The 27,963-nt window shown below is 45.6% G+C and overlaps 1 protein-coding gene across 1 annotated transcript; it reads left to right on the plus strand.

The window, feature by feature from the left end:
- Positions 1-101: 101 nt before the first annotated feature.
- DCXR (dicarbonyl and L-xylulose reductase) lies at positions 102-27,814 on the plus strand. The gene is made up of 8 exons (XM_029599050.1): positions 102-340; positions 412-509; positions 22,850-23,004; positions 24,204-24,246; positions 24,654-24,753; positions 25,160-25,224; positions 26,702-26,819; positions 27,612-27,814. The coding sequence occupies exons 1-8, from the start codon at positions 289-291 to the stop codon at positions 27,713-27,715; spliced, it is 735 nt and encodes a 244-aa protein (XP_029454910.1). The 5' UTR covers positions 102-288; the 3' UTR covers positions 27,716-27,814.
- The last annotated feature ends 149 nt before the right edge of the window (positions 27,815-27,963 follow it).

A 27,963-nucleotide genomic window follows, 5' to 3' on the forward strand; every position in this document is an offset into this window, starting at 1 on the left:
GTAACACAAGCACCCCGCCTTCTGGCAGTAACTCCGCCCCCGCCCCTCCCCTCCTCCAGTAACACAAGCACCCCTCCTTCTGGCAGTAACTCCGCCCTCGCCCCTCCCCTACTCTATTATCACTGCTCCAGCAGGAAACCTGTTTGGGATCCTCCTCTGCTCCAGTACCATCTCCGGCAGTAACTTTTCCCCCCCCCCCATTCCTCCCTTCTTCCAGTAACAGAACTCTGTTTCTCCCACCCACCCCTCTCAAGACAGGAGCGGAGGAACGTGTCAGGACTTTGCGTGATGGAGATCAGCTTCGCTGGCCTGCGGGCCTTGGTCACTGGGGCGGGGAAAGGTAAGGCAGGGGTTGGGGGAGAGGAACGAGGGGAGCCCCCAGGCTGACCCTGACCCTCCCTTGTGCTCTAGGCATTGGACGGGAGACAGTGAAGGCGCTGCAGCGAGGAGGGGCCCGTGTGGTCGCGCTGAGCCGGACCCAGGCGGACTTGGACAGCTTATCCCGGGAGGTAGGAAGAAACCCTACCAAGCCTGTCTTCTCCTTTCCCTTTAGAATCTCCCATCACTGCTGCCCCGCTCTCCCTACTACTACGACTCTCGTCCTTCCAGGCTCCCAGTTCTCCTCCCCTCTCTAGTCTCCCATCCCTATCTCCATTTCCCCTACCACTCGCTTCTTCAGAGTTTCTTATCCCATCTTTCTAGCTTCCCAGCTCTCCTTCCCCCTCCCATTTTTTCCTTCTCTAGCTTTCAGCCTCCCTGCAATTCTTGTATGACAACAGTCATTCAAATTTATATTTTGCCTTTTCCAAAATTGAGTTCAGGGCAGATTACAAGAAAAACACATCTAGTAAAACAAACCACAAAATAGAATTCAAACCAAACATAACAAAGGGCTACATGTTTTCACACATGGTTACATAGTAATCTGAAACAAAGTCCAGAGTCCTGGGTAAGGACACTGTCCGAGAAAGCCTTCACATTCTCATTTTGCAACTGCTGCTGGCAGCCCTGACTCCTCCTGCTGGGGCGTCAGGCTGCATCTCACATCCGGAAGGCTGTACTCAAGCTTCCAGGTTAAATGAAGTAGGAGCCAATTTCATTTGGGCACTGATTAGTAAGCCTCACAGGCTGGAGTAGGCTGCCTCTGTTCTCCAGCCCCATGGTAACGTGTGCATCCTGCACCCTGGATAAAAGAAAACTCTCAAATAGGCCAATGTCCTTTAATTTGCATAAAATATGACATGCTGGGTCAGATTAAGATTCATCTAGTCTGGCATCCTGTCTCCACCAGTGGCCGGTTCAGGTCACAAGTACCCGGCTGATCCCAAAGTTTTCTTGGTGCTCACTCAAGGATAAGCAGTGGCTTTCCCAAGTCTGCCTGGCAAATATTTTATGAGCTTTTCCTCTAGAAACTTGTCCAAACCTCATTTAAACTGCACTATGCCAGTGACCTTGATCACATCCACTGGCAACAGATTCCCCAGCTTCACTGTGCGCCGAGTGAAAAAGTGCTTTCTGTGATTTGTTTTAAATCTGCTCATTCGTTATTTATTTATTTAAAATATTGATATCCTGTCCCTGCCAAAGTTTGGAGCAGGCTGCAAATATACAAACACAAAATATAGATACTGCTCCAGCACCCAGCTCTCTGGCAGTAACTCTGTCCCCCTCCCCCTCCCCACCCCCCAGTAACTGCTCCAGCATCCAACCCTTTGGCAGTAACTCTGCCCCTGGCCTCCCCTCCCCCAGCAGCATCACTTGATATAGAGCTGAGCTTCCACATTCTGGGATGCAAAGGTTCCTGCTGAGAAAGTCGGCTTGGATGGACTCTGGCCATGAAATATGTGCTGCAGAAATCTGTAGCATAGGGGTTCCCAACCTTTCAGGAAACATGAACCCCTTTTCAGCTTTAAAAAGTTTCATGGACCCCAGGGCCGGTGCTAACATTTTTGCTATGCTGTGCGAAAAAGTGCTGTGCTGTGCTGAGAGCACCGTCCCCTGTTTATTATTTTTTTTAACACAAAATGTTTGTTGTGTTCTCCAATAACCAACACATTCTAGAAACTGTCAGTCTCATGCTCTGTTCCAGACTCCCTATCCCCATCAAAATAAAGCCCTGCTCCCTCCAGCCTATCAGAAATAATACACTCCCCCAAACCTATTTTAGCCCAGGACCAAAATTTCTAAATTGTGCAGGAATGATCCCCAGGTACACCTGCCCCACCTACCGGTACATAAATTGGTGCTGGCTGGGCCCAGTGGCTGGCGCCAGTTTATTGTACAGAAAAACATGCACTTATGTGGTGCCACCCAGAAAAGCCTGCAAAAAAAAGACACTTGGAATCAATCTAGTATTAGGCCTATTGTAACGCGTGTTAGGTGTGGGTTTGGCCCTTGGACGGCCTTAAGTAAACTAAGTGACAGCAATATAGTAAAATTCATAACACACAAAAGTACTATTTCCTAGCGTGTAGCAGATGGACTCAGGACCAATGGGTATAGTGTGCTCCTGATAGCAGTTGGAGACGGATCAGATTTCAATCTGACGTCAGTCCTAGTGCATATACCCCTGCAGGAAGTGCAGCTCTTCAGTATTTTCCGTCTCCATAGCAGTTAGGGACTCTATGCACGCTCGCACAGAAGAAATCTTACCTCTACAGACGAGCCCTGCTCTCCTGCGATGACACCCATTGGGTCCCTCCCCCAGTTGAGAATTCCCGAGGTGATTTCCGCGATCCTTCGGAGGTAAGCCTTGGTCCGGCGGCTGACCCTCGGCGGGGACCTAGCCCCAATATCGGGTGAAGCTGAGAGGCAGTGGGTGCAACCTCGAGCGCGGTGGTGGAGGTATTTTCCCTCTTCCCCCGCAGCCAGAGACCACCCGGAACGAGACCGGGAAGCACCGAGATAAGGTAAGGTAGAAATCCATTTAAAAGTCTCCGGTCTCCGAAGCTCGAGGAGCCGCACAGGTCGCTGGCCAGGATCAGTGCCACTGGGTTGATCTGCCCTAGCAGGGCTAGACCCCGGTCAGATCAGAGGGTCCTCCCACATGGAGACCCTCCAAGGTGGTCGCCATATTGTCCACATGGTTGCCGTCACCATTTTGCTCTGTTCGCCGCCCTGTCGGCCATTCCAATTTGTGCGCACAGAGGCGAACTGTGTGCACAAATATCTTGTGCACACAATGCCGCGCACCCAAGTACTGTGCGCACAAGTGACGCGCATAGCCATGCGCTTACTGTGCCGGGCGCATAACTTCGACCTGTGCGCACAACAGCGCACACATCTCCCTGAGCGTGCACCAAACCTACGCGCACTTTGACGCACCGGAGCGCACAATTGTATTTTACACGCACAAGCCATGACACCACCGGAAAAGAAACTCATGGCTAAGGGCCTTTGCCCAGCATGCCACATTAGAGCTGCACAGCATGAGGAGGCTACGCCCTGTGTATACAGTGCAAAGAGGCCCTAGGGGATCCAACTCATGGCCCTCCCCAGCTGGTACCGGGTTCCGGCCTCTCGAACAGTTCGCCGGACCTAGCTTTGCGCAGCAGGACCCCCCTCAAATGGGGCTCCCCAGGGACATAATGCCCCTTAGTCTAGACCCAGCATCTATCTCCTGGATAGAATTCTTCAAAGGTCTGCATACCTTCGTCCACATGCAACTGGGGCCTCCTGTAATACGGCCACAAGCTCCACCAGAGGATCTCAACATTCTGGGACCCTCTATGCCCAGGGAAGCGATTCCACCACCCAGAAGTCCCACCTTCGGGGACACGGACAACTCGGATGAGGATTCAGAACCCCTGGAGGAAGGGGAACTCCCTCTGGGGACAGAGCCCCACCGAACCATGAGACGCTTCTTCACCAAGGACGAGCTTCCAGACCTGGTCACACACAGCTTAAAAGAGCTTGCTATCCGGGGCACAAGTGCCTCAAGGGAACCTAAGACGAACCCCTTACTAGAGGGACTCCGTCAGACCTCCCATCATTTCCCACTATTGCAAGCCATCCAGCAACTAATTGACCTGGAATGGGATGCCCCGGAAACTACGTTCAAAGGGAGCGGGCTCTGGCAGCCATGTACCCTCTGGACCGAGCCGCCAAAGATCTCCTGGCATGTCCGAAAGTGGATGCCATGGTCTGCGTGGTCTCGAAGTGCACTACTATCCTGGTGGAGGGAGGAGCAGCATTCAAGGATACTCAAGACAGACATCTGGAATCTATCCTCAAACAGTCCTTTGACATCTCTGCTATTTCTTTACAGATCGTGGCCTGCTGTGCCCTGGTAACACGCGCCTGCTTATCACAGAACAGGAACAACACTCCTGGGGAGGCCCTGGAACTAGCAGTATCATTCCTCGTGGATGCCGCTTCTGATCTGGTGCGCACCGCAGCTAGAGGAGTGTCATCCGACGTGGCAGCCAGAAGACAACTCGAGCTCCAAAACTGGTTGGCCGACGCATCCTCCAAAACGAGACTCACAAGGATGCCTTTCAAGGGAACACTCCTGTTTGGAAGCGAACTAGAGAAAATAGCCAACAAATGGGGCGAGTCCCCACTGCCACGGCTACTGGAGGACAGGCATAAGAGAAACCAGCGATCCTTCTCCCGAACCTCCAGGGGCAGAGGATCACAGCGCTTCAACCCATATAGAAGCACATATCAAACAGCCCGCCCCACAGGCCGAAGCCAGTCCTTTCGGAACAAGCACAACAAAAAGGGAGCCAGCTCGGGCCCAGGCCCCAGCCGCACCCCACAATGAAAATCAGCTGACCTGTCCAAAGGAAGAAGCCATAGGGGGCAGACTTGCCCTATTCTACCAAAGATGGGTCGCGATAACTTCAGACAAGAGGGTCCTATCCATCATTCGAGAGGGATATTACCTGGATTTCCACCACCTCCCTCCGGACAAGTTTGTGGAATCTCCCTGCCGCGACCTTTCTAAGAGGATGGCAGTGGAAGCTACACTGACCAGATTGCTAGCCTTAGAGGCTATAACACTGGTGCCTCCACAACAAATACATACCGGACATTATTCCATCTATTTTATCGTCCCCAAAAAAGAAAGAACGTTCAGACCCATCCTGGACCTCAAGGCGGTCAACCGTCACCTGAAGATTCCTCGCTTCCGCATGGAAACCCTACGCTCGGTAATAAGGGCGATACAACCGGGAGAGTTCCTTACATCCCTGGACCTGTCGGAAGCCTACTTACACATTCCGATCCATCAAGAGCATCAGCGTTTTCTACGCTTCTCGATCCTGGACTATCACTACCAGTTCAGGGCACTACCATTCGGGTTAGCCCCCGCACCTCGGACATTCACCAAGATCATAGTGGTGGTGGCAGCAATACTGAGGAAGTAAGGAATCTGCATGCACCCTTATCTAGACGATTGGCTGATTAGAGTGAAATCACCAGAGGAAAGCCACCAGGCAACCAACAGAGTCAAAACTCTACTGGAGAGCCTCGGGTGGGTGGTCAACACAAACAAGAGCTGCCTGCAGCCCTCCCAATCTCTCTAGAATACTTGGGAGTCTGGTTTGACACCAAACAAGACAAGGTCATCCTGACATCAACAAGGAGATCAAAACTGATGACCCAGTTACAAACCCTCTTGAGTGAACTTTGCCCCACAGCATGGGACTACCTACAAGTCCTCGGCCTCATGGCATCCACACTAGAAGTAGTGCCATGGGCACAAGCTCATGTGAGACCCCTACAACGCTCACTACTATCACGCTGGAATCCACTGTCCCAGAACTACACCGTACGTCTTCAGCTCCCAGACAGAGTTAGGGCCCAACTACGAATGGTGGCTACAAGAAGGCCATCTGAGCCAGGGAACGAGACTATTCTCACCAACCTGGATCCTATGAGGATAGGGAGCACACTGCCAGGGGCTAACTGCCCAAGGGCAATGGAACAAAAGAGTCGGGATGGAACATCAATCACCTTGAAGCCCGGGCAGTCAGACTAGCCTGCCTACAGTTCAGTCACAGACTCCGAGACAAAGCAGTCAGAGTAATGTCGGACAACGCCACAACAGTGGCCTACATCAACCGTCAGGGAGGAACCAGAAGCCAACGGGTGTCTCTGGAAATAGACCCCCTAATGTAATGGGCGGAAGCGAATCTTCAAGAGATCTCGGCCATCCACATCGCTGGGAAAGACAACGTCGCTGTGGATTACCTCAGCAGAGAAAGTCTAGACCCAGGAGAATGGAGGCTGTCTACCACAGCATTCCAATTGATAATAAATCATTTGGGAACACCAACTATGGACCTCCTGGCAAACTGGTCCAACGCCCAAGTGCCCAGTTTCTTCAGCCACAGGCGGGAACCCCAGTCCCAGGGAATCGATACCCTGGTACAGACCTGGCCACAGGAGACTCTGTTACACGCCTTCCCACCATGGCCCCTATTGAGCGCAATCATCCACAAGATAGAACACCACAGGGGACCAGTACTTCTAGTGGCCCCGGACTGGCCAAGAAGACCATGGTATGCAGACATGCGAAGACTGCTGACAGGGAGCCCCCTCCCGCTACCTCCACACAGAGACCTGCTCCAACAGGGACCAATCCTCTATGAGGATCCAGCTTGATTCTCTCTTACGGTCTGGGCATTGAGAGGACTCGCCTGAGGAAGAGTGGATACTTGGGGGCAGTAATTGACACCCTACTCCGAGCACGCAAGTTCTCCACATCCCTAACATACATAAGGATTTGGAGAGTATTTGAAGCCTGGTGTGAGGACTGCGACATCATACCACGCTCAGTCAAAATTCCTGCGATTTTGGAATTCCTGCAGAACGGTCTACAGAAAGGATTGTTTCTCAACTCCAAGTTACAGGTGGCCGCATTGTCATGCTACGGAACCAAGAGCAAAAGCGGCAGCATAGCCTCTCACCCGGATGTCTCCCGCTTTCTGAAAGGAGTCAAGCAGATCCAACCACCCCTAAAGTGGCCGGTGCCTCTTTGGAACCTCTTCTGGTCCTAAATTTCCTAGCAGGAACCTCCTTCAGACCTCTCCATGGCCTGTCTCTCCGACTATTAACATTGAAGACAGCCTTCCTGCTGGCAGTCTGTTCACCCTGTCATATATCCGAGCTACAAGCACTGACCTGCCGGGAGCCATTCCTCAGACTCACCCCGGGAACTATCCAGCTGCGCACAGTTCCGTCGTTCCTCCCCAAAGTGGTGTCTCACTTCCATCTTAACCAAACCATCTCGCTACCATCACCAGATGAACATAAGAATTCGGAAGAGGCTCGAAGTCTACGCCATCTCAACGTTGGCAGACTCCTAATCCGATACCTGGAAAGGTTGGAATCCATACGAAAGACGGACCATCTATTCGTCCTTCACAGCGGGAAGAAGCAAGGAGAAGCGGCCTCGCGAGCAACCATAGCCCGCTGGATCAAAGAAGTCATCAAGGCGGCCTACGTAGAAGCAGGCAAGCCACCGCCTTTACAAGTCAAGGCCCATTCTACTAGAGCCCAGGCAGTGTCCTGGGTGGAAACCAAGATGCTGTTACCCGCTGAGATCTGCAGGGCAGCGACATGGTCCTCCATCCACACCTTCTCCAGGTTTTACCACCTGGATGTTCAGGCTCGGTAGGACACAGCATTCGCAAGGGCAGTACTAAGTGGGTCATGGGCAGCCTCCCACCCGGTTCGGGAGTAGCTTTTATACATCCCATTAGTCTTGAGTCCATCTGCTACACGCTAGGAAATAGAGAAATTACTTACCTGATAATTTCGTTTTCCTTAGTGTAGACAGATGGACTCAGCATCCCACCCACGGCTGTCGTTACTCATGGAATTCACGGGTAAGCCATGCTTTCCTTCGCCTAGGACACCCATCCTACCGGGTGTCGACGTTTCTCGGTTGAGGGCACTGGCGGTCTCCAGCTATAACCAATTCAACTGGTTCAAAGTAATTAAGTTAGCCAAGTTATAAAGTTTATCAAGTTATTCAAATGATTCAGTCATACATATATCCACAAGGCTTTTCGAGGAGAACACTGAAGAGCTGCACTTCCTGCAGGGGTATATGTACTAGGGCTGATGTCGGATTGAAATCTGATCCATCTCCAACTGCTATCAGGAGCACACTATACCCATTGGTCCTGAGTCCATCTGTCTACACTAAGGAAAACGAAATTATCAGGTAAGTAATTTCTCCAACTGCAAGCACTTAGAGGGACAACCCTATCTATAAACAGGTAAATATTGCACCAGGCTCTAAAACACCTCTTATTAGGAATGCAGAACAAACCGGTCTGCTCTAAATTCCAACATAGAAATTACATGCTAGAGGAATACCTCCCCTCACTTACGCATGCAGAACACAGACAGACTTCACCAAATACAGAATAGACCATAAAGTATAAACAGAGATGTGTAGATAGAAACTGAACTGGAAACTGCAACAAGCCAGACTCTATACGCAATGAAGCAATGGAAAACCAGAAACATCACTAGTCCTCTAAAATCAAACAAAATCAGGAAATATAAATCAATCATAATAAACCATACTAATAAAAAGAATATTGCCAAACAGAAGACAAATATAATAACATCCAGTAATTAAGAACTCATATAAAAAGTTTTAAAAATTTCCAAACAGAATAAAATATTTCAAAATAGCAGACACATCAAACATCCAAAAATTAAAACAAGAAGGGAAAAATCCCCCGCCTCATACTTGAAAACGTTTTTGATTTCAAGTCACCCTGAGCTTGTGATGGATTGGTGGGGGGGCATAAACTTTTTGACACCCCCCTCCAAGGCAGGCTCCCGTTGACACACACACGTACCCCCATGCCAGCTCCCAGTCACACACATGCCCCGACAGACAGGCTTCCAGTCTCACACACACACATCCATCCCTCCCCAGATAGGCTCTTATTCACACACACTCATCCTCACCAGGTAAGCTCTCATTCCCTCCTAACCATCCCGTCTGTTAAAACAGCACAGCTAACCCAGGTCAGAGAACGAGCACTGTCACTGGCTGGACCCATCTTATGGAATACTATCCCCCTGGAAGTAAGATTACAGGGAAATTTCAAACTATTCAAAATAAGTCTGAAAACATGACTTTTCAAACCAGTCTTTTACAAAGAGAACAGAGAAAGTAAGTAAGGAAAAGCTGGTGTTACAAATCAGCACCAAATGACTAGTTACACTTGCCACTGGCAACTATTTTTAAGCTCTCACTGATAAAAGTAGATTTAACCTGAAAGTACAAGAACGAATTAAATGTAAGCTAACTACGAGACATGTATTCAATGGACATTATATGACATGATTCAAATAGATATTGTATGAAATTATGTTACTTTAACAGAGGTGCCAATACCGGTACTAGCATTTGTTCTGCCTATTTGTGCCAGCCTGGAAACCGTTATGGTGGTAAATAACTTAATGACGGTATAGAAAAGACTTTAAAATAAATAAATAAATAAATAAACAAACATTGCTCCAAACATGCTCCCATTCACACACACAAGTAGCCTCTAGACAGGCAGGGTCCATGGATCTCTTATTCCTCTTCTGCTGCTGCTGCTGCCACCACCCATGTCTTACTCCTTGGGAGAGGATAAGATTCCTTGCAGTGCTGCTGAAGTCCTTCCTGCGGCTCCTCCCCTTCATGTGCCGGCCAGTTCCGAGGCACTTCCTATATGTTCATTTCGCAATGCATGAGATGAGCATACAGGAAGTGCCAGCTCCCCAAGTATTTACTGCAGGCTGGCCAGCACATGAGGAGGAGCTGCAAAATGAGTTCCCTCTTGTGCTGCTGGTAGGATGGGGTCCACTGGTGGCAGCAAGGGCCTCTCTCTTTTTCCGCCATCGGTGGGATGGAGTTCATCAGCAGCTGCATAAGCTTCTCATTACCCTAGCTGGGCTCTGTCCACCACCCTCCCGGGTGTGCTGCTCCATGCAATTGCACAGTTTGCACACCCGATAGCACCGGGCCCGACAGACCTCCATACACTTCTTTAATTTTTGCATTCCGTGATAAAAGACATAACGATATGCACTCCACAGTCATTCATAATGTATAAAACTTTGATCTAAACTGAATATATAGGAAGGGCAATTTGCAAAGCTATTCAAAAATTGCTCTCATAATTGAAGGTTGGGGCCATTCCACCTTCCAATCCAGCTCCAATGGGGAAAAGGAAGCAAATTCAAAAAAATTCCAGCTTGACAACCTTGCTATGACCTGGCAGAAAATCTCCTTTACAAAGTGAAACTTCCCATGGAGTTTCCTTTTGAAAACTCTGGCCAGAGGGGGAAAACCAGTACTTTTGTTCCTGCATACTTTTCATTCGCTTTGAAGTGCCAAAAAGCAGAATATAAAAATCAGATGAATAAATAAGGGATAGATTTTCTAATTTGCACGTGTCCATGTGCTCACGGTTCCCGGCGCGTGCACATGGACACGTTGATTTTATAACATGCGCGAGCTGGCATGCGCACGTTATAAAGTCAGGTGGGTGGTGCGCACAAAGGGGGGGGGGGTGTGAATTTATGCAAACGCCATGCGGCAATGCATTCGGGCCTTCCCCAGTTCCCTCCCGGTCTGCTCCTCTTCATCCTGCATTTCTTTATTCCTATCTCATTCCTTCGTCCCTCTGTATTTCCCCCTCCTACTGTCAACACCAGTCCAATCTCCTCCTTTCTTCCTTTGAGCCATTCTACTCACTTTTTTGCTGCAGATTTCCTCACCTCTTTCTCTGTCAGGCCAGTGGTAGAGCATGTGGCAGTAATGGGAAATGTTTCTCACCACTGTGATAACCCAGCTTTCCTCTGCTTTCCTCAGTGTGCAGCAGAGGCTGAAAAGGTTTTTACAGCTGCAATCAACTTCTCTCTTCTCCATATCCTCATGACGTACAGCAGTGGGGTTTACAATCTGTTCCTCTCTTCCCCACCTTCACTGATCACATGGCAGTGGGGTTTGAGCCTTCTCATGGGTGTGAACAGTCCCTCTTCTTCCTGGTCTACAGCAATGTGGGGAGAAATTTTAGGGGTTCATAACAGGCCCCACGCTCACTCTCCTGACTCTGGGAGCAGTTCAGCTAATCACAGGTAGCAGCAGCAGCCCACTCTATTTCTCCCTTGCTAAACCTTCTTGCATCCCTGTCTTTTGCATCGAGTGTCACATGTATGATTTTTTATCCGCCAGTGAGAAAACTGTATGTGTGCATCTGATGCAAAGAGCTCCTGTCTCTCAGAAAACGAGTCCGATCTCTGGAGGCTAGAGGCAGACAGAGAGGTATATAGATGAGACCTTCAGGGACATAGCAGCCAAGTCCCAACTTCAGTCTGGCAGCCCTGGTGCTGCCTTGGAGGAAGAAGGTCTCATGATTGGAGAGCATCAACCTGGTGTAGCAGGAAAGGACCTGCTCTCCCCAGGTGGTGCATTGTCCTTTCGCACTGAGGATGTGTCTCGAAGGCCTACTGCCCAGGAAGGAAGGGTTAGGTTGGCCGTCATAGTTGGTGATTCGATTATTAGGAATGTAGATAGCTGGGTGGCTGGTGGGCGTGAGGATCGCCTGGTAACATGCCTACCTGGTGCGAAGGTAGCGGACCTCACACGTCACCTAGATAGGATTTTAGACAGTGCTGGGGAGGAGCCGGCTGTTGTGGTACATGTGGGCACAAACGACATAAGAAAATGTGGGAGGGAGGTTCTAGAATCCAAATTTAGGCTCTTAGGTAGAAAGCTTAAATCCAGAACCCTCCAGGGTAGCATTCTCTGAAATGCTCCCTGTTCCATGCGCAGGTCCCCAGAGGCAGGCAGAGCTCCGGAGTGTCAATGCGTGGATGAGACTATGGTGCAAGGAAGAGGGATTCAGTTTTGTAAGGAACTGAGGAACCTTTTGGGGAAGGGGGAGTCTCTTCCGAAGGGATCAGACTGCTGGCGCTAACCTTTAAAAAGGAGAGAGAGCAGCTTTTAAACTAGAACAAAGGGGAAAGCCAACAGTCGCTCAGCAGCACATGGTTCGGAGAGAGGTATCTTCAAAGGATACTAATGACACATTAGAATTATGGCATCCCGACAGTGGGGTTCCAATAATAAGAAAAGTAATCCAAGTGCCTGTAACTAAAAATTCACCTGAGCTAAAAAATTCTAATTTATCCCTATCAATTAAAAAGCAGAATGAAAATACAAACAAAAGACAAACTTTGAAATGTTTGTATGCTAATACCAGAAGTCTAAGAAGTAAGATGGGAGAATTAGAAACTATAGCAGTAAATGATGACATTGAATTAATTGGCATCTCAGAGACATGGTGGAAGGAGGATAACCAATGGGACAGTGCTATACCGGGGTACAACTTATATTGCAATGACAGAGAGGAGCACTCGGGAGGTGGTGTAGCATGAGACTAAATGTACAATCGAATCTTTATGGGTAGAAATCCCTTGTGTGTTGGGGAAGACTATAGTGATAGGAGTATACCACCATCCACCTGGCCAAGATGGTGAGACGGACAGTGAATGCTAAGAGAAATTAGGGAAACTAACCAAATTGGTAGTGCAGTAATAATGGGAGATTTCCATTACCACAATACACTGGTGCAGGATAATGAATCTTTAATCACCACAATTTCAATAATAGTCATAATCAGTTCCAATGGATAAAGGATCTCAATATTAATGATGGCGACTCCAAACCGTTCAAGATAACAGCGTTTAAATTGATCCCCCGACACGGTCCCGTGTTTCGCCAGGCTGCGTCGGGGGGGACCAAGGGTATATTTAAATCTAAGATATAAAAACACAGATATCAGTCAGTATAAAAAAGGTGAAGAGGGCTACATAGTACTAACCTTTACTGATGTACATACCTTTACAGAGATACCCGGAGCGCGCAAGCCCGCACAGGTGTGAACCATTTAAACAAAACCGATCGCAATACCCTACTTCAATATCAGAGCTGTCACCCTCGCGCTTTGCGCGATAATATACCCACGGGGCAGTTCTTACGCCTACGTCGGTTGTGTTCCACCCGCCTTGAATTTTTAACACAAGCAGAGGGTATGGTGAGCCGGTTTTTGGCCCGTGGCTATCCGTATCGGGTAATTAAGAGAGCTTTTAAAAGAGCACTATACACGAATCGGGAATGGCTGTTTTTACCATCCCACAATCCTTCAGATGAGTCCAACAATTGTATTTTGCCTTTCTCGATTATGGGTAGATCCGTTGCTGAGACGATACGGAGACACTGGTCCGCTCTGTCCCTCACAGACTTGTTACACAGTCCGCTGCGCTTTACTTTCAGGCGTGGCAGGAACTTACGTGACACATTAGTTCACACTGACACAGCTATCCACCAACCCGAGAGTCTAGGCACGCATGGACCCTGTGGTCACTGCACTATGTGCAGTCACACCACAACCATATCTGAGTTTTTGCACCCCAATTCTGGACGGGTATTTAAACTCCGTTCTCCCTCGGACTGTCTTACTAAAGGGGTTATATACATAGTGAAATGCCCATGCCCTCTTCTTTATGTAGGTAAGACCACCCGTATGTTGAAAACTCGGATTATAGAACATTGTTCAAATATCCGTTTACATAGACTTGATGAACCTCTAGTGCCCCACTGGCTGGCGTGTGAGCATTCCATCGCTGACCTCTCCTTCCTGGTGATCGAGGTGGTGCGCCGCCCCTCCCGGGGCGGTAACTACCCCGAGATCCTGGGTCGGAGGGAGCAGCGGTGGATCTTTACTTTGGACACTGTAGCTCCCTCTGGACTTAACAAAGAAATTGAGTGGAATCTATTTTATTAACTGTACGGATCCACCGAGACCAGCTGTTAGCTCTGACAGCTCTCGTGAGAGCTGCCAGGGTTCGCGCCTCTTTTTGTTTAAATGGTTCACACCTGTGCGGGCTTGCGCGCTCCGGGTATCTCTGTAAAGGTATGTACATCAGTAAAGGTTAGTACTATGTAGCCCTCTTCACCTTTTTTATACTGACTGATATCTGTGTTTTTATATCTTAGATTTAAATATACCCTTGGTCCCCCCCGACGCAGCCTGGCGAAACACGGGACCGTGTCGGGGGATCAATTTAAACGCTGTTATCTTGAACGGTTTGGAGTCGCCATCATTAATATTGAGATCCTTTATCCATTGGAACTGATTATGACTATTATTGAAATTGTGGTGATTAAAGATTCATTATCCTGCACCAGTGTATTGTGATACTTGCTTACGTGCAAGGTTTTCTGCTCCTTCTCAGTTTAGATTTCCATTACCCCAATATTGACTGGGTAAATGTATCATCAGGACATGCTAGAGAGAGAAAGTTCCTGGATGGAATAAATGACAGTTTTATGGAGCAATTTGTTCAGGAACCAACGAGAGGGAGCAATTTTAGATCTAATTCTCAGTGGAGCATAGGATTTGGTGAGAGAGGTAATGGTGGTAGGGCTGCTTGGCAATAGTGATCATAATATGATCAAATTTGAATTAATGACTGGAAGGGGGACAGTAAGCAAATCCACGGCTCTTGTGCTAAACTTTCAAAAGGGAAACTTTGATAAAAAGAGAAAAATAGTTAGAAAAAAAATGAAAGGAGCAGCTACAAAGGTAAAAAGTGTGCAAGAGGTGTGGTCATTGTTAAAAAATACCATCCTAGAAGCACAGTCCAGATGTATTCATCACATTAAGAAAGGTGGAAGGAAGGCAAAACTATTACCGGCATGGTTAGAAGGTGAGGTGAAAGAAGCTATTTTAGCCAATAGATCTTCATTCAAAAATTAGAAGAAGGATCCAACAGAAGAAAATAGGATAATGCATAAGCATTGGCAAGTTAAATGTAAGACATTGATAAGACAGGCTAAGAGAGAATTTGAAAATAAGTTGGCTGTAGAGGCAAAAACTCACAGTAAAAACGTTTTTAAATATATCTGAAGCAGAAAGCCTGTGAGGGAGTCAGTTGGACCATTAGATGATCGAGGGTTTAAAGGGGCACTTAGAGAAGATAAGGCCATCCTGGAAAGATTAAATGATTTCTTTGCTTCGATATTTACGAAAGAGGATGTTGGGGAGATACCTGTACTGGAGAAGGTTTTCATGGGTAATGATTCAGATGGACTGAACCAAATCACGGTGAACCTAGAAGATATGGTAGGCCTGATCGACAAACTGAAGAGTAGTAAATCACCTGGACCGGATGGTATACACCCCAGAGTTCTGAAGGAACTAAAAAATGAAATTTCAGACCTGTTAGTAAAAATTTGTAATCTATCATTAAAATCATCCATTGTACATGAAGACTGGAGGGTGGCTAATGTAACCCCAATATTTAAAAAGGGCTCCAGGGGCAATCCGGGAAACTACAGACCAGTTAGCCTGACTTCAGAGCCAGGAAAAATAGTGGAAAGTGTTCTAAATATCAAAATCACAGAACATATAGAAAGACATGGTTTAATGGAACACAGTTGACATGGATTTACCCAAGGGAAGTCTTGCCTAACAAATCTGCTTCATTTTTTTGAAGGAGTTAATAAACATGTAGATATAGTGTATTTGGATTTTCAGAAGGCGTTTGACAAAGTTCCTCATGAGAGGCTTCTAGGAAAAGTAAAATGTCATGGGATAGGTGGTGATGTCCTTTTGTGGATTACAAACTGGCTAAAAGAAAGGAAACAGAGTAAGATTAAATGGACAATGTTCTCAGTGGAAGTGAGTGGGCAGTGGAGTGCCTCAGGGATCGGTATTGGGACCCTTACTTTTCAATATATTTATAAATGATCTGGAAAGAAATACGACGAGTGAGGTAATCAAATTTGCGGATGATACAAAATTATTCAGAGTACTTAAATCACAAGCAGAATGTGATCAATTGCAGGAAGACCTTGAGACTAGAAAACTGGGCATTCAAATGGCAGATGAAATTTAATGTGGATAAGTGCAAGGTGATGCATATAGGGAAAAATAACCCTTGCTATAGTTAAACGATGTTAGGTTCCATATTAGGAGCTACCACCCAAGAAAGAGATCTAGGCATCATAGTGGATAACACATTGAAATCATCAGTTCAGTGTGCTGCAGCAGTCAAAAAAGCAACAGAATGTTGTGAATTATTAGAAAGGGAATGGTGAATAAAACGGAAAATGTCATAATGCCTCTATCGCTCCATGATGAGACTGCACCTTGAATACTGTTTACAATTCTGGTCGCCACATCTCAAAAAAGATATAGTTGTGATGGAGAAGTACAGAGAAGGCCGACCAAAATGATAAAGGGGATGGAACAGCTCCCCTATGAGGAAAGACTAAAGAGGTTAGGACTTTTCAGCTTGGAGAAGAGACTGCTGAGGGGGGATATGATAGAGGTGTTTAAAATCATGAGAGGTCTAGAACGGGTAAATGTGAATCAGTTATTTACTCTTTCAGGTAATAGAAGGAGCATTCCATGAAGTTTAGCTTGTGGCACATTTTAAACTAATCGGAGAAAGTTCTTTTTCACTCAACGCACAATTAAACTCTGGAATTTCTTGCCAGAGGATGTGGTTAGTGCAGTTAGTGTAGCTGGGTTTAAAAAAGAATTGGATAAGTTCTTGGAGGAGAAGTCCATTACCTACTATTAATTATGTTGACTTAGAGAATAGCCACTGCCATTAGCAACGGTAACATGGAATAGACTTAGTTTTTGGGAACTTGCCAGGTTCTCATGGCCTGGATTGGCTACTGCATAAAATAAGTTCCTTCTCTTGGTCTGACCCAGTATGGCATGTTCTTATGTTCTGGAGGACCACCTGGCATGGTCTTGTGGACCCCAGGTTTGGAACCATTGCTGTAGAAGATTCTGCTCCGCTTACTGCAACAGGAGGATCGTCTCAAATATCCATTGACTCAGGTAGTTCCCTCCCTGTTTCATGGTATGTATGTCCCCTCTCAGCCTTCTCTTTTCTAGGCTGAAGAGGTCTAACCTGTTTAGCCTTTCTTCACAGGGGAGCCATGTCATCCTTTTTATCATTTTTGTTGCCCTCCTTTGCACCTTTTCTAGCTCTGCTGTATCTTTTTTTGAGATGGGGCGACCAGACCAACACACAGTACTCCAGGGACACACAAATACCTACAGTACCTGAATGTAATCTGCTTTGAAGTGCTCAAAAGGTGGAATATAAATAAGTTGCAGTCGCACTATGGCTTGATACAGAGGCATAAGCCTCACTGTGACAGTGGCTGGGTCACACATTTTTACAGGGAAACTTTATAGGAAGTGTCCTTCTAAAAATCTACTTACAGGCCTGCTATTACTAACTCCTCTGTACTCATGACCCTGCAAGCACTGTTGAGCCGCTCTCCTTACCTCCTCTCATATATGGCTTTTGGTGAAGACAATGCACCCTTTTGGTATTCTCTTGTTGGACTGCCTCAGGCTTGTCTATGTCCTTGCAAAGGTGCGGTCTCTCAACAGTGGACACAATATTCTACATTGGGTACACAGGAATTATTGCCTCCTTTTATGCTGATTATGCCTTTCTCTAGGCATCCTAGCATTCCTCTGGCTACAGTCTTATCATATTGTTCATTCCCTTGAGCTCAGTGGGTACTTTTACTCCAAGGGCACTGCTGGTGGATGTATGTCTGTTTCTCGCCTCCCACTGTGCTCCCCTCCTCGGCCTTCTGTACTGCAAACACACGACTCTGCAATTTTATGCACTGAATCTTAGCTGCCAAGCATGCCTGTGCTTTCTTAGATCCCTTCTTATTCTGTCTACTCCTTTCGGGGCATCCATTCTGTCATAGTTCTTAGTGTCATCTGCAAAATTACAGTCTCTTCCTTCTGATCCCTCTCACAGATGTTCAACAGAACTAGTCTTAGGATAGATCGCTGAGGCACTCCACTAATCTTGTTTCTTTACTTGGCATGAATTCCATTTATCACCATCCTTTATTCCTCAACCAGTTTCTAATCCCATCCACCAACCTGGGGCCCACCCCAGGACTGCTCAGTTAATTTATGGGCCTCCTATGTAGGACAGTGTTGAAAGCTCTACCGAAGGAAAAGATAGCAAAATATCTAGAATCCAGTGGGTTGTTGGATCCAAGGAAGCGCAGGTTTATACCATAAAGAGATTGTGTCAAACATATCTAATCAATTTCTTTAAAAGAGAATTAGATGGGTGAGGTGGAACAACAGTGGAACAAATTAAAATGAGCTATTACAAAGGCCACAAATCTATATGTTAGAAAAGTAAACAAGAATAAGAGGGAAAAAGAACCCAATCTGGTTCTCTAAAGAGGCAGATGAAAAAATAAAGGCAAAAAGAACAAGAAGTATAAAGGATCCCACAAAAGGGAACATAGGGATGAATATCTGTTAAAACTGAGGGAGACAGAGAAAGAAATAAGGAAAGCAGAAGAAAAAGCGAGGCAACAAAACATTTTTCAGGTATATCAGAGAAAGAAGGAAGGCATGAAGTGTGGTATAGTGAAACTGAAATGTGAGAAGGACCAATGTGTGGAGAGATATGAAGAAACAGCAGAAATATTAAATAAATTCTTCAGTTCAGTGTTCACTAAAGAAGACCCTGAAGAAGGACCATTGCTGGTTAACAAGACCATAGATGGGGATGGGATAGATGAAATTCCGTTTACAGAAGAGAATGTATGGGAAGAGCTAGGCAAACAAAGTGGACAAGGCCATGGGTCCGGATGAGGTACATCCCAGGATACTGAGAGAGCTCAGAGATGGCAGATCCGCTGAAGGACCTGTTCAATAGATCCCTGGAAATGGGAGTGCGCCACAGGATTGGAGAAGAGCGGTGGTGGTCTTACTTCACAAGAGTAGGAGCAAAGAGGAGGCTGGAAACTACAGGCCAATTAGCTTCACCTTGATTATATAGTAATCTGAAACAGAGTCCTGGGTAAGGACACTGTCCCAGAAAGCCTTCACATTCTCATTTTGCAATTGCTGCTGGCTGCCCTGACTCCTCCTGCTGGGGTGTCAGGCTGCATCTCACATCTGGAAGGCTGTACTCAAGCTTCCAGGATAAATGAAGTAGGAGCCCATTTGGACACTGCTAAAGGAAAGGATAGTGAACTATCTACAATACAGTGGGTTTCTGGACCCGAGGCAAAATAGATTCACAAAGAGGTGGTCCTGTCAGACAAATGTGATTGATTTTTTTGATTGGCTGACTAGAGAATTGGATTGAGAGAGTGCTCAATGTGATCTACTTGGATTTCAGCAAAGCTTTTGCTACAGACCTGCATAGGAGGCTTGTGAATGAAATGAGATGTTTGGGAGTGAGTGGCAAGGTGGCTGCATGGATTACAAACTGGTTGACTGATAGGAAACAGCATGTAATTGTAAATGGAATCTACTCTAAAGAGAGATCAGAGTTAAGTGGAGTGCCACAGGGATTGGTATTGGGATTGATTCTATTTAATATCTTTGAGCAACATTACAGAAGGAATAGAAGGTAAAGTTTGTCTATTTGAAGATGATACTAAGATCTGCAACAGAGTGGACATGCTTGAAGGAATAGAGAGAATGAAAAGTGATTTAAGAAAGCATGAAGAGTGGTTGAAGATTTGGCATGAAGTATGAGATGGTGAAGCAATGTGACAAGATGATAGCTAAAGCCAGAAGAATGCTGGGCTGCTTAGAAGAATAACCATAGGAAAAAGGGGGTAATAATGCCCTTGTCCATGTCCTTGGTGAGGCTTCACCTGGAGTACTGTGTTCGTTCTGGAGACTGTATGAAAATTGATAGATACAGGATGGAGGTGGTCCAGAAAAGGGTGACCAAAATGGTGTGGGATCTGTACTGTAAGACTTAGGAGAAGAAGTTGAAGGATCTGAATGTGTATAACTTGGAAGAGAGGAGGAGCATGGGAGATATGATACAGATCTTCAGATACATAAAAGGTTTTAATGATGCATAAATTTCAAACCTTTTCTGTTGGAAATAAAACAATAGAACTAGGGATCTTGAAATGAAACTCCAGGGGGGATGACTCAGAACCAACATCAGGAAATATTTCTTAACCGAAAGGTTGGTAGATGAATTGAATGCCTTTCTGGAGGAGGTGGTGAAGATGAAGAGTCAAAAAATTCAAAGAGGCATGGGATAAAAACGGTGGATCTCTAAAGGTTGAAGAATGGAAATGAAAAGAGTGCAGGGAGGTAACTTGCTGGTGTGGCGGTTACTACCCTTAGCAGAAGGCATGGACCACAAGAAGAAACTCTGAGGTTTCGAAACAAGGCCTTGTAGGGAGGATATTGAACTGAAAAAATGCAGCATTAAACTAAGTACTTGACGGGTAATAAAAGGAAAAAGGTGTATAAAGCATTTTTTGCTGGACTGAGACAAACTTTGAAATATTAAGGAGATTTTAGATTTTTTGAATAAAATAAAGAGGATAGTAGGTGGAATGTCAATGATTACAAAATACAAAACAGACTAACATTATCCTCAATGTTTGAAGTTAGTGAAGTAAAGTCATTGAATGAGACATCCACCTCCATCTTTACAAATTTTTTTAGAGAATTGTTTAACATGAATGGGTGGGGAAAACAGGAATAAAAAAAGAAAAAAGAATTCGGGATCTTCATACACAGTTATTTTGTATGAAAATAGGGGGTTGTATGAATGGTGTGGTATATTTAATGCAACTGCAGCATTGCTCCCTGTTTAAATGGCAGGGGCGAAAGAGGAATTGGTTTCAAACAACTGAGGTCCCTGACTTCTATGTTTTGGGATACTGATACGCAGACATAAGGGAAAAAGCACAGGACTTCTTCTACGGCCAAGTCCATAAGCAAAGCACATCAAGCAGCATTGTCTGAACTTTCAAGAAAGCTCATCACCCAGTAAAAGATGTTGCTAGCTGCGATTTTTATGGATTATCATAAGCCTTGGGGATAAATGCACGGAGCGGCACTCCTGCCCTTAAGAGAAACATGAGCGTGCATGGGATTGACACAGAGAGGCTAATTTGCGAAGGATTTAGGAGCCTAACCTTGAGGTCTAAGCTCCTAAATTGGCCCTTTTGAAAATTTACTAAGGTTGAGTGCCCAAATTTTAGGCTCCTAGCTTCACTATTTCCCTAAGTATGGGATCCTAAAATGTGGGTGGCTACAGTGAGAGTAGAGTTAGGGCAGGGAAACAAGGTAAGGAGCTTAGCACTGATTTTCAGCATTACATCCTTAGACTGGGAAAATGAATAGCAGGCCCAGCTTTCAGGTACGTAAATATAGGCGAATTATCAGCCAACTTAGGCTTCTAGGTTTGGCCGAAAATAGAATCCTAACTTAGACATCCAGCTTTTTCTGAATAATGACCCCAAAGGGACCTTATTGACAGAGGGAAGGAAAAGACCAAAGATTGACTGTGTGACAGCACAAATAGACAGACTGTATGGACTACATGATACTTTTCTGAAGGAGACTTTGGATATAGAATCTGGACATTTTTTACTTAATTAAACACAGGCATTCTGCTTTGTAGACTGATGGACAGTTTTTCCTAAGTATTTTCACATATACCTTCTTTGTCTAAGATATTCTATGCACTGTGTATTTTTTCCACTTGTTATTTTTTCCATTGCCTTTTCTGAAGCGGGCTCAGTGATAGGGTCCCTTGAATCCAGTATCCTATCTCCAACAGTTGTAAGTAGCTGGCTGATCCTAATAGGAAACTCCTTTTCATGCTGTTCCCTCCCAGAAGAGGTGGAGACACCCAGGCCTTACCTGGATAATGGACCTGTCCTCCAGAAACTTGTCCAAACCTTTTATAAACTTGGCTATACCACTGGCCTTGACTGAAAAAAAACCAAAACAACTTTATTTAGATTTAACTCATGCTTTTTTCATTGGTAGCTCAAGGAGAGTTACATTCAAGTACTGTAGGTATTTCCCTGTCCCCAGAGGGCTTACAATCTAAGGCTTTTTCTCCCATTCTGTCTCTCTGGGGAAAAATGCTCAGTGAATGAGGTCCCACGTTGTACCTGAGGTGATGGAGGGTGAAGTGGCTTGCCCAAGGTCATGAGGAGCATCAGCAGGATTTGAACCCTTGTTATACATCTATTTATTCATTTATTTTATTTATTTAAGTACTTTTTAATATACTGATACTCAAGACTAGTGTCTTATCGTACCGGTTTACATTGAAACGAGGAGTAACCAATAGGCAATGAAGATAGAGTTACAATGAACAGGGAGTTTACAGAGTGGGAGTGTTTCATAGTATAGATCTTATTCTTAGCACTATCTGAAAGGGTTAATGGAGAAGGGTTATTTAACCTTTCATAGGAGAGGACTGTCCATGAAACTAGCAGGTTTAAAACAAATTTAAGAAAATATTTTTTTTCAGATAACACACAATTAAACTGTGTAATTTGTTACCAGTAGTTTAAGAAGGTTTGGACACAATTCTGGAGGGCAGGTCCATTAACTATAAATTAGCCAGATAGACTTGGATATCTCCACCTCTGGGAATGAACAACATGGAAAGAACTTTCCTGTTAGGATCTGCCAGACTGGCCACTGTCAGAAACCGAATGCTGAGCTCAATGGACTGACTCTGCGTACGTCGAGTATGAAGGGGGTAACTATATAGAAAAATACATAGCATGGAATGTACAGCAATGGTAATAAAATGAATATTTCTGGTGCTGTAGGTTATATTGTTTGTGATTTGATGGACTGTAATTGGTAGTTTGCCACAATTAAAAAAATATTTCAGAGGTTGGTGTGAAGATCTATGCTGTCTGCAGAACCCAGGAATAACAAGACAATCTCTGCCTTTGGCCCGTGGTGCTCCTGAGGAAGAGTGCAATGAACTGCTTTGTTCTCTGCTGCAGTGCCCTGGAATAGAAGTGGTCTGTGTGGATCTTGCTGACTGGGATGCCACAGAGACGGCTGTGCGAGCGGTGGGAGTCGTGGACTTGCTGGTGAACAATGCCGCTGTTGCAGTGCTGGAGCCATTCCTAGAAGTCACTAAGGAAGCTGTGGACACGTAAGCAGAGAAGCTTCCTCTCTTCGATGTAGGAAAGGAAAGGGGACAGGAGATACAGGGTAACACTGAGGGCTCCAAAAGATATATATAAGCCTAAATCAGGTTCATCCCCAACAGATGGGGGACAGCAAGAATACAGAATGTAGCTTGTGTAAATCAGCTGCTAGCAATAGATGGGCCCATGCAACAAAATGTAGTCCAAGGCTTTCATTCATTGCATGCCCTTATAGCAACAGTTCTCAACTCGGTTGGCAGCTGCAAGATGGTGCCAAGGTGTTCCCCAAAAGGAGTTGCCAGCTGTGTTTGAGGCATGTATCTTTTCTCTGCTTTCCAAATAGCGTGAAGGGAGCCCATCTTGCATATAGTCACTAAAGGGGTGCATCGTTTTTTGTGATCGTTTCAGGGCCCCCCGTGGGAAATTAAATTTTTCCCGCGGTTCGGGGGGGGGGGGGGGGCCCTGATTTTCGGGTTACTGTGCGCTAACTCCCAATAGTGCGCGCTAACCCAAAAAAATTTTTTTCTGAAATTTCGGAAAAATTCTGTTCGTTTTTCGGTTCCCCCGAACCATACCGAATTCGGGAAAAACGAATGCACATCTCTAATAGTCACTATCTTCCCCTTGGGGAGTGAAGAGGCAGGGTAGGGCAGAAGAGTGCACCTCTGGTTTTCTCTGCACACCGGACGGTGAAGTGTTTTTAGTATTTTTATTTTCTAACTGGTTTTCAGTAAATTTACTGACAGTTGTCAACCCTGGCTTGGTGTAAAAAGGAGAAGCACGCAGCCACTAGAAACCTGGGGAGTTAGTAAGGAGGATCATGTGGATCAGCGAGAGGTATCACCGACCGAGAGGACTGTTGTAGGCAGGAGCCGCCACTACCATCAGTAATTAGAGAAAGGAAAAGAGAGGAGAGTACTGGAATTGGAATAAATGAGGTCAAAGTGGATGGGTAGATGGAGGTGTAGGATGGGGTGTGGATGGGTGAAAGAAGGTAAATGGGCAGGCAGGAGGAAGCCCGAGCTGGTAGTGAGGAAGCTTGCAGTCCAAGAGAGGTTATCAGGCAAGATGCAGTGTGGTAAGGGTTTAGACTAACACACATATGGCTGTAAGCCCTTCCCTTGTACTAGGACAGTAATGGCACTCTTCCTTAACCCATCCTCCTCTAAGATTTTCTTCTGTAACTGAATGTTTTTTTCTCTAGGTCCTTTGACGTGAACGTTAAGTCTGTGCTACATGTATCTCAGGTGCGGGAGTCTCTTTAAGCTGAAGGTTTGGTGTGTTTTACATGATTGAGGATGGAATGGCGGGATAAAGGCAGGAGGGGGATGAACTGGGGCTATAGCCCTGGGCATTGCACTTTGGAGGGCTCTGTGTAGCCACAGTCTTCTGCCCCCAACATCATTTTTTCTTCTGGAGTGCTGGCAGCCCTTGAATCAAAAACAGGAGGCCTTAGGTACAGTGGCAGGGCCCTCATGCTTCAGTCTTGGACAGGAGCCTGCTTTGGAGATTCACCTGCATACAGGTGCTAGTGTTATGCTAGCAGTGAGGTAGGCATGGTGGGATTTCAGCTGTATCAGTGAGATACACATAACGCATTCTGGGACACGCTCTGTGTGTAATTTTCGCTAATTCATTCATCATGTAATTTCAGATTGTTGCTCAACAGATGATAGCACGCAGAGCTTCTGGGGCCATAGTGAACATCTCAAGCCAGGCTTCTCAGTGTGCTCTCCAGAACCACACAGTCTACTGTAAGCATCCCATGAACATCTTAACATCAGCCACAGAAAAGTCACCTTTAAAGGCCCTAACCATCTTCCCACACCCCAGCACTTCTATTGTCCTGGTCCAATCCTGTCCAGTACTCATTCATCTATGTCTGAGAGTCAGCACAAAGTGCTTTTTCAGCAGCTGTAGCTAATCATTTGTAGGGTGGATTTTCCACGTTTTCTCCCCTCCTCAAATGACATGTCTCCTTTTGGGCCAAAGGCAGGGAGGAGTGTCTCTTTTGAGATTACTCTGCTGCTGTCCTGAGCCACAGCCCATGCCTGTCATAGGGACCCTGACAACCCCCCAGCGCACAGCCATGCTAGCTGTTAAAGATGTTAGTCCCTTTACGTAGGCATTATGGCTTCTCATCTTTGCATTTGACTGCAGGTGCTACAAAAGGTGCTCTGGATATGTTAACCAAGGTGATGGCTTTAGAACTGGGACCCCAGAAAGTAAGCTACTCTCTCTTTCTACTCCTGAAGGGAACACGTCGGAAGCTGGCTGAGCCTAAAAAGCCACAGGATTATCTTCTTTCCATTTTAATATTCAAGTATTAACTATATTAACTCTTGTGCTCTGTTTTGATGTTTTAATTTAGTTATGTAAGAGCCAACTGAGAATCTGAAACTGCCAACAATGTGCAGCTCAAACTTTAGAAATGCTGTGGCAGGGCCTTGTGATCTTGGTTAGTCAGTCAGAAATTACCTTTCACCCCTGCCTTTCTGTCACTTCCTAGCATAGGCACAATTCGCTGTCATTCTTTGATGAATTCTGGAGCATTTTTAATATCTTCTAATAGAACAGCTTGAAAAGGAGTGGACTCAGGAATCACATGAGAAAATTGTTGTTTGTTTGTTTTTTTACAGAAAAGGTGGTGATTCATGGTATAGCCTCCCAGAGGAGGCAAAAGCAGAATTGGAATTCAAGAAAGTCTGGGATAAGCACAGAGGATCCTTAGCAGCGGGGGAATGAGGAGTGTAGCCTGGGATAAGCACAGAGGAGCCTTAGGAGTGTGGGAGTGAAGGGTAAAACCAGAGATAAACAGAGACGATCCTTAGCAATGGGGGATTGAGGGGTAAAGCCTGGGATAAGCATAGAGGATCCTTAGCTGTGGGGGAGTGAGGAGTATAGCCTGGGATAAGCACAGAGGAGCCTTAGGAGTGTGGGAGTGAAGGGTAAAACCAGAGATAAACAGAGAGGATCCTTAGCAATGGGGGATTGAGGGGTAAAGCCTGGGATAAGCATAGAGGATCCTTAGCTGTGGGCGAGTGAGGAGTAAAGCCTGGAATAAGCACAGATGATCCTTAGATGTGGGGGAGTGAGGAGTAAAGCCTGGAATAAGCACAGATGATCCTTAGATGTGGGGTAGTGAGGAGTAAAGCCCAGGATAAGCATAGAAGATCCTTAGCTTATAGGCATTAGCAACTACAGACCCTAGTAGACCTACAAATGCTGTAACACTTTGATTTGATTTTAAAACCTTTATTAAGAAATATTTTCAAACACATTAGGATAATGTTGAGATAACAGTATATGGACAGTATTTGCGGCTGTAAGTTGACAGATTGTCTAAGTATTACACTTGTTATGTACAATTGGTCAATTGTGTAGTATGATACCTGTTTGTTATATTTCTTGAACTGAAAATCACAATAAATTACAAATTAAAAAAAAAAAAAGAAAATCTTTAGCAGTGGGAGAGTGAGGAGTAAAGCCTGGGATAAGCACAGAGGAGCCTGAGCTCTGGGGGAGTGAAGGGAGAAACCAAAGGTGAAATAGGTGCAGTATTAGTGCACTGAGAAGGGAACGAGGGTAGATTGGATGGGCCTTATTTTCTTTTGTCACTGTATTCAATATTTTTGTGATGTAGATTGTTCGAATTATTGTCTGCAATCTCCTAAAGATTTAAATGTAGAGTTGTGATTTCAGATACGAGTGAATGCTGTGAATCCCACTGTTGTAATGACAGATATGGGGCGTATTGGCTGGAGTGACCCCCTGAAGGCAGGCCCCATGATGAACCGAATTCCTCTCAGGCGCTTTGCAGGTTAGTGTTAGTACTGAACTGGGTTTTGTTTCTGGTTCTGCCTTCTGATGTTACATTAGAGATTACACTTCTCAGTGGAAAAGCACAACACAGCCTGCCTGTAGTGCCATGGAGTCACTGCTGTTTTTGTGTTCAGAGAAAAGGATGCACCTAGAAAGAACAGTGGTGTATTTCTTCAGTCACTAGTTGCTCACATTTGTTTGCTGTGTATTCTCTTCTGCTCTCACCTCCTCCCTTCTTTACTGACAGGGGGAAGCTTGGCCGATTTCTGGTTACTCCTGCCCCTCTAAGAAGTGCCATGCTGGGTCAGACAAATTGTTCATTGAGCCTAGTATCCTGTTTCTGACTGGGTCCTGTCTTAGTCATTTGGAAGTACCTAGAAGATCCTTTCCCTGTTGCTAATTCCCAGCTGTAGGACGTGGCAATCCCTATGCCTGTCTAGCTAATGTTAATGGACCTGTCCTCCAGAAACTTACCTAAACCTCTTTTTTTTTTTTTAAACCTGGCTTTGCCATTAACTTTGACTATATCCAAATTCCACATCTTAATTGTGCACTGATTGAAAAAAAAATGCTCTCAAATTTTGTTTTAAATTTGCTCTCTCTTTCATGGAGTGTCCAAAAGTCCTAGCGGATAGTTATTTAAACTTTTTACTATTAACCCATTCCTCCTCTCTTGTGTCTTCTCCAAGCTGAAGGACTCTAATCTTTTCAGCTTTTCTTCAGAAAGGAGTGTTTCATCCTCTTTATCACCTTTGACTACTCAGTGCTCTTATTTCTGTCTTCCTTGCAGAAGTAGACGATGTGGTGAACAGTGTCCTCTTCCTTCTGAGTGATAAAAGTGCAATGATTACAGGGGTGACCCTGCCTATTGATGGGGGATTTCTTGCCTGCTGATGGATTGGATTTCCTTCCCTTGGCAGAAAACTGAATGATGTGAATAGTGCCTACATGCGCAGCAAGACAAATAAAGTTTATTTTTTCCAAGCACCTGAATCTTGCCATCTGCCAATGATTTGGGGAGAGGGTGTTTTCTGTTTAAACAAAGGAAGAGGTCTGAGGAGCCTGGGGTTTGGAAATGAGGGAGGGGGAAGGGAATCTCTGTGTAAAGTTGACAAGGGCTTATGATAGTTGGATGTTGAATG

This window comes from Rhinatrema bivittatum, chromosome 4 (genome assembly GCF_901001135.1).
Source record: "Rhinatrema bivittatum chromosome 4, aRhiBiv1.1, whole genome shotgun sequence".
In the NCBI taxonomy this organism is placed as follows: Eukaryota; Metazoa; Chordata; class Amphibia; order Gymnophiona; family Rhinatrematidae; genus Rhinatrema; species Rhinatrema bivittatum.

Coding starts and splice junctions, on each gene's coding strand:
- DCXR (XM_029599050.1), top strand. CDS start 289: ATGGAGATCAGCTTCGCTGGCCTGCGGGCCTTGGTCACTGGGGCGGGG. Junction 341..411: donor GGTCACTGGGGCGGGGAAAG/GTAAGGCAGGGG, acceptor CTTGTGCTCTAG/GCATTGGACGGGAGACAGTG. Junction 26,820..27,611: donor TCCTCTCAGGCGCTTTGCAG/GTTAGTGTTAGT, acceptor TCTTCCTTGCAG/AAGTAGACGATGTGGTGAAC.